Source organism: Castor canadensis, chromosome 11, assembly GCF_047511655.1.
Source record: "Castor canadensis chromosome 11, mCasCan1.hap1v2, whole genome shotgun sequence".
In the NCBI taxonomy this organism is placed as follows: Eukaryota; Metazoa; Chordata; class Mammalia; order Rodentia; family Castoridae; genus Castor; species Castor canadensis.
The window spans coordinates 79828338-79840848 of record NC_133396.1 but is presented as its reverse complement, the minus strand read 5'-3'; the positions used below and the strand labels follow the sequence as shown (position 1 = coordinate 79840848).

At 41.0% G+C, this 12511-nt stretch overlaps 1 protein-coding gene across 6 annotated transcripts in view; it reads left to right on the top strand.

Annotated features, from left to right (window-relative positions):
- The window catches only part of Rgl1 (ral guanine nucleotide dissociation stimulator like 1), a 265738-nt gene that overhangs the window by 211214 nt on the left and 42013 nt on the right, over positions 1 to 12511 (top strand). For all 6 annotated transcript variants that reach the window (XM_074047269.1, XM_074047271.1, XM_074047267.1 and 3 more), the window contains 4 exons: positions 3115 to 3239; positions 4626 to 4841; positions 8301 to 8404; positions 11865 to 11949. In XM_074047269.1, coding sequence (XP_073903370.1) covers positions 3115 to 3239; positions 4626 to 4841; positions 8301 to 8404; positions 11865 to 11949 — 530 coding nt within the window. The remainder of the gene's footprint in view (positions 1 to 3114; positions 3240 to 4625; positions 4842 to 8300; positions 8405 to 11864; positions 11950 to 12511) is intronic.

Genomic DNA, 12511 nt, shown 5'->3' with positions numbered 1-12511 from the left:
TTGGCGAAGGTACAAAATTATTGTATTATCTTCACAACTGTAAAGTTTTAGAGCAAAAACGGGTCTTCACAGGACCACCTAGTCTGGCTTCATCTTTTTTTTTTTTTTTCGTGGTACTGGGTTTGAACTCAGGGCTTTGCGCTTATTAGGCAGGTGCTCTACTACTTGAACTTGAGCCATCCCTCCAATCCTTTTTGCTCTGGTTATTTTCAAGATAGGGTCTTGGCTTTTTGCTCAGGCTTCTGTGGACTATGATCCTCCTATTTACTCTTTGTACTGTAGCTGGAGTGACAGGCATGTGCCATCATGCCCAGCTCTTTCTGTTGAAATGGAGTCTTGCTAACTTTTTGCCCAGGCTGTCCTCAAATTGTGATCCTCCTGATCCCAGCCTTCCACATAGTTTGGGATGATAGGCACCAGCCACCCGTGCCCAGCTTGGCTCTATCATTTTGGAGATCAGACTGGGAAAACAGTTCTGAGAAACTCAGTAATTTCCCAGAGTTTCTTCTGTTGCCAAGAAGAGCATTTCCTTGATGACTTTTTTTCTTCCCTTGTCAACATGTGCCACCCTGAACCTGAATTTGCTTTTTATTTTCTACCTAATGGCTCCTTCTATCAAGTGTAAACCCATCACAAGTAATCTCCCCTATCCAGCAGGCAAGAAATTAAATCCACTTCCCTCAAAGCTCAGAAAAGAGGTTTCTCCTTCAGCATAGAAAGCATCACTGTAATGGATCCCCTGGCAGCACAGATTACCGTCATTTAGTGTCTCTGATGGCCTCATCAAGGGAAGTTTCTGAGGCTGTTTTTTCTCATTTGAGGAACTGACCTCTTCTCTAGGACAAAGTCAGCCCCCACTGGAGGTCATGAGGTGAGTAGAACTATCAAGCTTAGAAGAAATTAAGGAAGAGATTCGGACAGGCTTCCGCATGATGTTTTCTCCCCTGATTGGGGTGCTGGGTGACAGTTGCCATGGCAGCTGACCCACTTGGAGCTTCTGACAGGGGCTTCCCTGAAGTGAGGCCTGATTTCCTCAGTGAGGCAAAGGAAATGGCCCTAATGCAGATAAGGGTCACTGCCTTAGCTCCAAAGAAAACACAGCCAGCTTCAGCTCCCCACAGTACCTGTTGAGTATTTTATGTGTGGGGACCAGAGAAGGGGAGTTGCAATTGCATCATCAGAAGCTGACTGCCAAAGGCTCTCTATCTCGGTGACTTCATCTGCCTGGAATGCTTGAATACCAGGGGCTCTCCTCCAGCTGGACCTCTCTTCCCTTCAGGGCCTCCAGTTCTGGCTGTGTGCTGGAGTGGAAAATGCTGCCTTGGAGCCCAGCTCCCCCCACTGGGGCTGCCCCTGGCTCCATGCCTAATTGGGGAACCGGTGGGACCAGTCGTTCTTCCCTTGTCTCCAGCCCAGGGACTGGAAGGCAGAGCTCATTTGGCAGGCCAAGGCAGGGGAGCGGGAGCTCGCCTGACTTCACAAAGGCTTTCAGGCAATACCCAAGAATGAATCTTTTTCTAAGTCTAGAAAATGTTAATGAAGAAAGTTCTAAACTCTGTTTATTAAGTACAGGAGTCATGACCAAAAATGAGTTTTAGGAGCTCGGTTACCATGAACTTATTTTACCCAATCTCACTTGTATATGCTTTTCATAAAATTGTGCTCAAAGTTTTACTTACCTCTGGAAGATCCGAAGCTGAAACAGTGATTCATCAATTAGATCCCAGAAAGGCTCTTGCAGTCCTCACAAATAGCAACATTCCAGATGCAAATCAGATTTGTGCAAGTGTTTGTTGAATGAATGAACAAATGAATGAGGTCAAGCCTTAGTACATTCACTCCTTGGCTGAAGTGTGCTATATATATGGATATATTTTAGCTGTCAAGACGGATGAGAGGCCCTTTTTGAACATTTGGTTGGAACCACATATTTCTTATTTTTCCCTTGAATGAGAGAGTTCCAGAGTTGCATGGAGGAAAAGTGACAGATCAGACGGCTTTACATCTATATCTTGGGATTTTTAGCTTCTTTTAATTTGTACTTTCTTGTGTCCCAGACTCTAGGGACAGGCAGTGATCCCCTCCTACCTTTTCCAGTTATAACTCAACTCCCTTCACATCAGGACCATCAACTCTGGGATCAAGGGCTAGTCCTTAAGGCACATCCCTGCCACCAGAGTCTACAAGTAGCATATGGTACTGACAGGGAAAGTGGTCCAGGGTTCATTCTTAGCACCTCCTTTCCCGTAGGAAACTTAGAAAAAGCCATTCCAACTTAATCTACGATGCCTAAGAAAGTCTTTTGTTCTCCAAGAAACAGAGAAAAGGCTTAAAATATAAACATTCTGGGGGAGTAGTATCACTAATTTAAATTCCTGCTAAGATGTAACTGAATGCAATTAGATTTGCCCTTAAGAACAGGTTTGACAGGAAGGAGAGTGAGGAGTATGAAGGGGTGTGAGGTTGGGAACCAACCCAGGAATTGGGAGAAGGTTCCAGGGATGAAAACCAAACTTCATCTGATTCCAGTCTTTCTAAGGGGAAAGGGGAGGTCCTATTTCAGGTGGTTGGCTCTCAGTTTTCTTATCTGGAGCCCTGGGTAGTGATTCTCTCTCACTTCTTCAGGCTGTGTCCTATGTAACTTGTTAATTGATCTTAGCTATAATGAGGCTCAGGTAAATTTAGTTTAAGTCTATTCTCTGGCTTCCTGCATGCTTAGCTTTTGGTGGACGCTGAACGCAACTCCATTTTGAGATTCCTTACATATATTTGAGAATTCTGAGGGCTTCACTGGCACTTATGACACCCAGATGGCCATTATATCCCCTCAAAGCCTGACCTCTCTTCATGCCCAGTCTTTCAGGTTTTGGGTTCTCAGTGGCCCAGCCACTAAAAGTTGTGTGGCTGGAGTATAGGAATTAGTCAGATTAACCCAACTAATTGATTGGAGGGTTTGTGGGGACATGAGATGGGGGTTACACCTAAATGTTGGTCCAGCTTTGCTTCTCAAGTCTGTACCTAGTCTGCCTAGGAAGTGTTTGCCAGTGACAGCCCGCTCTATAAACAATCATATCAGTGGTGCCCAGTTACTGACTTCTTTTCATATGTGAACAGATGGGCTGCCCAACACTATCTCCATCAGCCTGGAAGAGGAAGAGGAACTGGAGGGTGGAGGGCCAGCAGAATTCACATGCTTCGCAGAAGACCTCGTGGCAGAGCAGCTGACCTACATGGATGCAGTAGGTCCTCTTGTCATGTCTCAGATGTGCTTCCACTTAAAACATGAGGCAGTGACAGTACTGGTGGCCCCGAGAGGGCAGTGGGTTAATGAGATTGAAGTCCTTTTGAATCCTTGAGAGAGGCTGTGCCTGTGAAGGCCAAGTTAAGATGTGACTCAGATCAATCCTCTGAACAATGCAGGCCCAAGGTCTTGTTGCAGGCAGGGTGAGGGTGCATTTTCTTTGGAGCTCAAATCGCAGAGGGAAATAAGAATTCTAATCCTAGTGAAACAAAATCTACCCTGTTCCATGGATATTTCACTCCCTTTAGACTCATAAATATTTCAAGAGCTGAACTGTTTATTTGGAGGATTGGGAAGGGGTCAGCACAAGTTAGGATAAAGTAAATTCATTGAATCCACATGTGACTATATTTGACAGCTCGTTTCCATGTGTGCTTCCTGTGTTTTTTGAAGTTTGAATGCTTTTGTAGCTACACATATTTGACTATGTCAGCTGCATTTCATAGCTTGGTGTTAACTGGTTTACCAGTTAGAGAGAAGAGGATCATTAGCAACGATCGATCGCAGGGGTTTTAGCTCTTCGGTATTACTTACTTTAGAGAAAACAGCATTGAAGGTAGCAGAATTTCCACCTAGTGAATGTGCAAGTGAATGCACAAGTAAAATATCAGAAGTAAACCAGATAGTCTATGTAAATTCTGATCTTTCTCTAATACAAACTCCCATACAGCTCATACTGAATTGTACAAATGAGAAACTGGTTTGTTCAGCAAAAATTTTTGGTTGCACCTCTAATAGCAGAAGGGAAAGGTGGAAAAGTTCATTGGTTATTACTTCAACTAATAAAGTAAATCTCTCTTTCTCCCTTTTGCTATGTAATGTTGAATATTTTTTCCTTTTGCCTGCCCCTTTATTTTAAAGAACGTGAGACAGTGACGTTGATGGGTATGGCCTATGCAGGACTTCTGCAGATCCCTTTATGGTGGCCAGTCTGCGTTACAGGTCATTCATGATCACGAGCACCCAGGGCGTGCCTGGCCATGACTTGAGGTTAAAATGTCCTGAAGTGCGTTTTTGATCGATATTATAGTTTTCACTTGTTTTTCCTTAAGACAGATAAGTCAAAATAGTTTTTGTCCTTTTAATTTATTTTGGGTCATTGCGTTTTATTTGCTCCCTCAAGCAGATTTAAAAAGATCACATAGGCTCTTCTGATCCATTAATATATTGATTATTCACTTTTGTCCATGGCAATGGGCACCATGAGGCAAATCAAGTAGAAAACAATTATTTGTCCCTTTACAAAATACCAATTTACAGATGATGTGCTGTGCCATATGAAATGTCTGCTTTGTCCTCAATGTCAATTCCTCTTTTGTTCCAGCAACTATTCAAAAAAGTAGTGCCTCACCACTGCCTGGGCTGCATTTGGTCTCGAAGGGATAAAAAAGAAAATAAACATTTGGCTCCTACGATCCGTGCTACCATCTCTCAGTTCAATACCCTCACCAAGTGTGTTGTTAGTACCATTCTGGGAGGAAGAGAACTCAAAACTCAGCAGAGAGCGAAAATCATCGAGAAGTGGATTAACATTGCTCATGTAAGTTTGTCTTTTTAAAAATACTCTATGTGTTTGGTAGATATTGGAGACCACGCCATCACTTTGTTTAAACAGTTTAACCATTTGGTTAAAAGACCATATGTGCAAGTCCACTGGTTGTTTTTTGTTTTGTTTTCTTGTTGCTACTCCAAAGAAAGAAAAAGTTGTCTTCTTAACCTTGAAAACTAACTTTTTGTCTTTTTTTTTTTTTTTTTTTAAAAAGATCTCCTGCTTGCTTCTTTCCACTCTGGTTCCCTTCATTGTTTCTTTTCTGGGGAGAGACATTCTGTCTGCTTTTCCCTTTCTATTCATCACAGGGTGAGTGTCTTTGGGTTTCTGCCCCATGGTCAGTAAATATAAATCCATGTCACAGAGACTGCTCTTCATTGCTGAATTATTACCCATGCACCCTTCCTGTACTTGGAAACATTGTAGACTCTATAGACTTGAAGAGCTGGTGCTGCCTCACAATCCTGCATTGCTTTTCTATAGTACTGAGACACTCCCACAGATCTTTCAGTAATCTGGGGCCTTTCTGAGAGCCTTACAATTTCAGACCTCAAGTCAGAGGGGACTAGTCTATTCCTAGACCTGAATTACATTCTGCAGAGTGTCAGCAGTCTAATCTCTTGGATCAACTGCTTACATGCCATATGACCTGATCAACCTCTTATGTCATGATGGAGAAAATGGTAGTTGGTTGGACACAATTTTGTGAGCTCCTAACGTGTATAATCTATAATATTCTATACTATAGAGACATAACAAACAAGATAGAACATGACGCATTTGATCCTATAGGAGTCAAGAATGTGGAATCACCTCAGCCTGGTCACTATAAAAGTGGAGAAAGAATAAATACCTTATTAGGGTTATCAAGTTGTCTGGATGAAAGAAGTAATGTTTGAATTTACCTTTGAATAATAGAATTTTTGTACTTGACGATTAAAGAAGTTTTTTTTTTCTTCTAGGCAAAAGAAAATGCATCATCAAAAATGATTTTGGAAAATATTATAATATTTATTCTATAAATATCCTATTAGTTTATGTTCTGGATTATATGGGCCAACCCTCATTTGCTTTGTATCCTATTAGATGTATTTTTTCATTAAACCTCTGTCCATAGGGCATAATGTCTAAGTCTTTCACATTCTTTTGTTGTTTTTGATTAAAGTGCAAGGACATAATTGTGCCAGAAAATTCATTTTATTTTGAGTCTTTAGATAGTCTATTATTTTAGATGTGTTGGTATATGAAAAACAGTGAGAAAGAAGCAAAGAATATGAGTTGCTTAAGCAACTTATATTTCTCCTATTCTAAATTGAGCTTACTTATCAACAAAAATAACTACAAAGGAAGTTCAGATGAAGTGTGATGTTAGTATAGAGTCTCTCTTCTTAGAATTCTAAGAAAATATTTTTTGCCATAAATGTCATAGCATTTACAGTGCTCTGCATATCTGAAATGCATATGTCCCAAATCTGTTCAACTACTGAGAAAGTCTCTAGCAAGGATATAGTATGTGTGTATGTCACATAGTGTAGCTCAAACAATGATTGGTCCAAGTTCAATAAAAATTGTACACTTATGTGATGATAGGAAATATACTTTGAGTAGTTTGGTAAATTCCAAATTTCGTAATGTGCAAAAAAGCCAAGAGCCCTTACGTTGATTGCTATAGATTTTTCTAATAGTGTGTTATGTCTCTTGGAATTGTGTAGGTTAAGTTAATAAAATAATGAAACTCACAGGTGGTTCTCTGCCAAGGTTATTTTACTTTTCTTGCATTCATTACAGTCAATTTCTATTAAAAAGATGTTTGAAAATGATAATTTTTATGCAGAAAATATTTCTGACCTAATATGGGTATATTTTCTTGGACCAACCTCAATGCTACATTTTTGCTTTCGCATCATGTCTTCTGGAAGAAGCTTCCTCCTTTTCTAGGAATGGGACTGGCTGCTTCTTGTATTCCTTTAAACACTTAGTCTAAGCCTCTTTCTGAATAATGTGTTCCAGATGCTTATTGCAATTTGCATGATATATCTGTGCCTGCATTCCTTTATTTATTGCAGGTTTCCTGATTTTTAGAACATAACTTTTGGGTTCTGAACCTTTGTTGAACCATGCTCTCATAAGTTGGGTTTCTAGACAGCTCTCCCTTTCTTCCTCTCCTCTCCTCTCCTTTCCTCCCTTAATAACAGGGGGCATTGAAGCATTTTAAAATAGTGGGCATGACTTTTATAAAATATACCAACATTTACTCTAAAGAAAATTGAGGGTTTGTTTGGTATAGTTCTCAGTAGTTAGATTTTGGCCTGGTAAACTAGAGAATGCTGTTTCTTTTATAGTCAGGATGAGTATTACTTCTTGAAATGACCCTTGAAGTGACTTGAGTTTATGCCCAACCACTCTGACCTCTTGCCCCAGATGCTGTACACAAAGCCAAACATGTACTCACATGATAGGCTCAATAGTAAACAGTGAATGCATTACACTCCCATGTGCCTGTATGTGAAGCATCTCCTTTGATGTAGGCATAGTCCACATGTCCCATGTCACCACCTTCCCCATGCCTGCCAAGAATGGGACCCTGTCCCTGACTGTTTTACCCTCCCTGATACTCATTCAGCAGGACTTGGACTCCAAAGTCACTGACTGCTGATGCCACAGGCTGTGCTCCTTAAGGTAACATTAAGGGGGGAGCCCCTCTCCTTACCCAGAAAATGACATCCAGAGTGTTTCTCATTCTCTTTCTGTTTTGTTTTAAGACACTGCCAAAATGAATCTTATTTTAAAAGCCCAACTTATTTTGGAAGCATTGAAGTACCAAGGTGTTTCTGAATGTTTATGATTGTGGGACAAGCCAATTTGAAACCAAATGAATGTGTATAAAAATATTCCCCCTTGGCTAAGAGCATGAAAGGCAAAGTTCAACTTGTGGTGAATTTTTACTGCCAAATTATACACACCTCTCAGAACAAGGGTTGGTCAGTAGATGTCTGATACCATCTGAACTCAGAGTGGCTGCTGCCCAGTTCGCCTGTGGGTCCAAAGGATACAGGGATCCTTCCTGTATATTTCTAGGAAGTGTATGCTTTTCTTTCCCTCTTATAATGTGTATGCTTTCAGAAGAAGAAAGTTGCTTTCTCTAGCCTTTCTTTGTACACTCACCTCCATTCATGTTTTTACTGGGAAAGCTGGAAACTATAAAACTGTAACAACAACGCAAAAATATATTAAAGAGAGAAAAACAAGCATACTGTGCCAAAATCTATAAAGTGTTTCAGTGACTGAGGCAGAAGGAAGGAGTCACTTTTTGATGTCCAGTATTTATACAGCTGCCTCTTTAGTGGTAAGAATTCATAGCAGCTGTGATACCTCTAAAACAGGAAACCGCCAACTCACTGTAATATTGATATTTAAATGCCTTTTATGTCTTAATCACTCCCCATACAGGAATGTAGGATCCTGAAGAATTTTTCCTCCTTGAGGGCCATCGTTTCTGCACTGCAGTCTAATTCCATCTATCGGTTGAAAAAGACTTGGGCTGCCGTCCCAAAGTGAGTTCCCAAGCATCTGCTTTGGGTGTCTTTGGCCGGGTGGTTAGTTGCTGCTTCAGAGCCATGGGTTCTCCTTACCTTCAAAGCTAATCTTATACGGCAAGAGAAGCATATTTGGGTTCTTCTGTGTGTTCCAGGGTGGGTTGCATTTCATACAGATTCATAATGAGTTTTAAGGCAGAGCTGCTATGCAAATCAAACTCATTCCCAGAGTGTGTCAGAGCCATGATTATTGGCTTTGGGGATGATTGGAAGGATGTGCTTATTGTCTGGATTTTGAGGGATAAGATTGCGGAGTTTTGATGTTTTGGCAATTTGCCATGACTTCTGGTTAGTTCAGCCTCATTCCAAAACCCTAAGTTATTCCAGGATGTGAGGGATAATGTGTACAGTGAGGCATTAGTTCTCGGTGTTCAGCAGGAAACTATTTTATCCGTATCTGCCTCAGTATATTAAAAGCTGTCACAGTGATGTTAAAAACCTCAAAAGGTTCCTTTCTAGGTACCTAACTGAAGTTATTAATCGACCACATTCTATGCTACCTTTCTTCCTATTTCTTGGTGCAACCTTTGGAACAATTGACATCTTAATGTCCTTATTATGTCATTACTGCTATCTCTCTCTTCCACTTCCAGAACTTGCTTGTAGATCAGAGAACCTGAAGACAAGGGAAGGGCCGTTCTGGTGTCTTATCAGTACAGATTTAGAGGCTAGGACTTGTGTCAAGGGCACTGACTCGATCAGCTGCGTCTGAGGCTTCCCACATTTGAATTGAAAAGGATGTTGGGCTGCATTAAGGAAGAGTACAATAACTATGTAATCTGTCTTAAATGCAATATAGTCACTTCAGGTTAGGAGAGAGGCCAGCTGGCTTCCCAGCCAGGGCTGCCCTGGTGGAAGTGGCAGCTCTGTCCTCAGAATGAAAGGTCTGGATACTCAGTTATACAGTTCAGTCAGAGACAGCTAAGCTTAATGGACTGACACTATACAAACTTACAGGAGACCCATATTAACAAACCAGAGTTTAATAAATTTATGCTGGAAAATGAGTGGAGAGGACTCAAGCTCACTGATAAGCTGATATTCTTACTCAGGGAGTATTCTTTATGGGAGAAGTCACATATTATGTTCTAGATAATTCTTTGATGGGTAAAAAGAAACAGTTGGCCAGGTACTATGGTTCACTATGTAGTCCCAGCTCCTCAGGACGCAGAGATCGGGAGGATTGCAGTTTGTGTAAGTAGGAAGATCATGAGTCAGCCCAGCCCAACATAAAGCAAGAACCTATCTTAAAAATAAGCAAAGCAAAAAAGGGCTGGGGGCATGGCTCAAGAGGTAGAGTACTTGCCTAGCAAGCATGAGGCCCTGGGTTTAATCCCCAGTACTGTTAAAAAAAAAAAAGTTATAGTGGATGATCTTAATGCTTCATATTATAGAGCCCCAGAAGCCCCAGCCACTTGGACTCCAAAACTCGTGCTTTGTTTATGACTCCACTATCTTTCAGGAGAAAAACTGGCAGACAGGCTTTCCAAAGTCCAATGCAATTTTCTTGACTGCCACTCTTTTCTTGGGTTCTTTCTCTTTTTTTTTTTCAGTAATGAAGCTGATTCTGTACAAAAGTTATTCGTTGATTGACTAGTCCTTTGTACAGATATTTTATGAAAGATATGGGTCAGATAAAAATCATTAGACGATAGTCCCCAGTATATACAATGGGAGGATCAGAAGCACAGTGTCCTTATCCTCTGTGCCCCACACCACCCCTTCTTCCCCTCATTACCACACTCCACCCAGCTGTGGTATTGGAAACAAAGGATGGTCATGTGCTAACATGCATCCCTGTCTTTTTTTTTGGTGGGTGACTAATAGGACACTATGGAAAGTCACCTAGGTAGCCTAAGATTTGTTCTATAGCAAGTTTGAAGGTAAAACACAAATTAAAAACTATAGTGTACTTGTATCTTAGCCTCGGTGGTTACCATATGAGATGATCCGTTCTTCCTGCTGACTTTTTAAACTACTTTTTGAAAAACAAACAAAAAGTCCTGAAAGCTGAATTCTGTTCCACATGGCTGGTTTGTTTCTAAATTGCTAGGCTGGTTTTCGTTTTAACAGGGATGCTACAGAGGGTCACAGTCCCTTAGGGAAGATCCTTCCATACCAGCTTTGTATGCTCTCCCTTGCTGAATTCAAGGGACAAGGTTGAGATATCTTATTTACTTATCACTTTCCCTATAATCGTTACATTTCTAGCTTTCAATAGACAGAGAGGTTCCTTACATGTTTCTCTTAGCATCACATATAATTAAGTTCTTAGTTACTTTTTCCAAAATATAAATAATTTTAATATCTTTATTATGCAAGTAATTATGTACTCAGTGTAATGTAAGTGAGTTCTTAATAATGGATTTTTCATGATAACAGAAATAAGGATATGGCCCTAGTGTTTCTTTGCTTCAGAATCACCTGCTCAATGACCCTGGAGGTGTGTGTAGGACAAGCAGGGGACTCTGGAGGACAGGAGAGGGGCAAAGGCAGTACAGGTGCTTCGCATACCTCACCCCACCTACCTTCCCAGCAAGCCTACAAGGGTGTGGCACTATTTCCATTGTATAAATAAGAATATCAAAGCTCAGAAAAGTTGTCCATGATCACTCAGGAAATAGGTGGCAGAGTTGAGATTTGAACCCTTCCTGCTGGCTGCAGAGTCCACCCTGGTTTCACCATTCTATTCTGACTCTGAGAATTAGAACACTGGCTTGTGGTGCTCTGTCTCTGCAGTTACTAGTGGAGACTTGGAAAAACCTTGGCCATATATCTCCTCTAAATAGAGGGGCCTGGCCTGGATGATGTGTCAGGTCCCACTGGATTCTGTGTGTGTTGCTAGAAACAGAGCTTCGAGCTTGCTAGGCAGGAGTTCCACCACTTGAGTCACCCCTCCATCCCTTTTTGTTCTGGTTATTTTGGAGATAGGGTCTTGCTTTTTTCCCTAGCTGATCTGGACTATGATCCTCCTATTTTAAGCTTCCTGCCATACCTGGGATGATAGGCATGTGCCTCCACTAAGAGCTTTTTTCCATTGAGATCCTCAGGATCTCAGTCTCCCACATAGCTTGAGGTGACACTCCCAAGTAGTTAGGATTACAGACATGAGCCACTGGTGGCCAGCACTAAGATTTTTTTAAATCCTCTGAAGAGAATATGTCCCAACTGAACAACCATTTATGATTTTAATGTACATGGTTAGAAAATATTCCTTTCTCCACACAAGTAGCTATGCTCAACCTTAAAAAAAGTCACCAACATGAAGAATCATTAGCTTCATCTGTATTCATGTTACCCACCAAACCTGAGACCAGAGCAATCTGCCATAGCTCTAGGTACTAAGAACAGCTGGGCTGAAGGTTGCAGGTTTTTGCTGTCTGTTCATTGTTAATATTTTTTTAATCTGTCTTCACAGGGACCGAATGCTGATGTTTGAAGAACTTTCAGATATCTTCTCAGACCATAATAACCATTTGACTAGTCGTGAACTGCTGATGAAGGTGAGACTCTTGGTGAGGGTACTGGGTAGAACTCTTGACAGCTCTGGAATCCATTCAAGGGAAGAGTAACTTGAGGGTACCTTCAGTTCCTTATCTCTCACACATAATCTAGGAAACTTGGGGTTGAGAAAATTCAAAGTCCAATTGAGCGCTTTCCTCCTTCTACACTCCTTAGCTTCCCTGTTGCACAACCAGATTGTGAAATTTCAGTTCATATGTGTAGCTCTTTAACAAGCTACTCTGCAAATACCAAGTGCTAGCATTTGGGTGAGTGAGAGGCTCTGGAATATTCCTTCTCAGCAAAACATCTAGAATGACAGTGGCCAAGCCTGCAATTCCACATCCTTTATTTGGGCCACATTGCACAATCTTTTAGTCAGCAATATTTACTAACCACCAGATTTAGTGGTGACTTCTGAATACATGGTAGGCCAGGGTATAGTGTGGCTTATTATTTCTCCAGAAATGTGTTAAATGTCTAATACTTGTAAAGCATTGAACGTAGTAGTAAACCTCTAGAAATATGAAGATGACTAACACAGAGCCTGTTCAAAAGTTTACC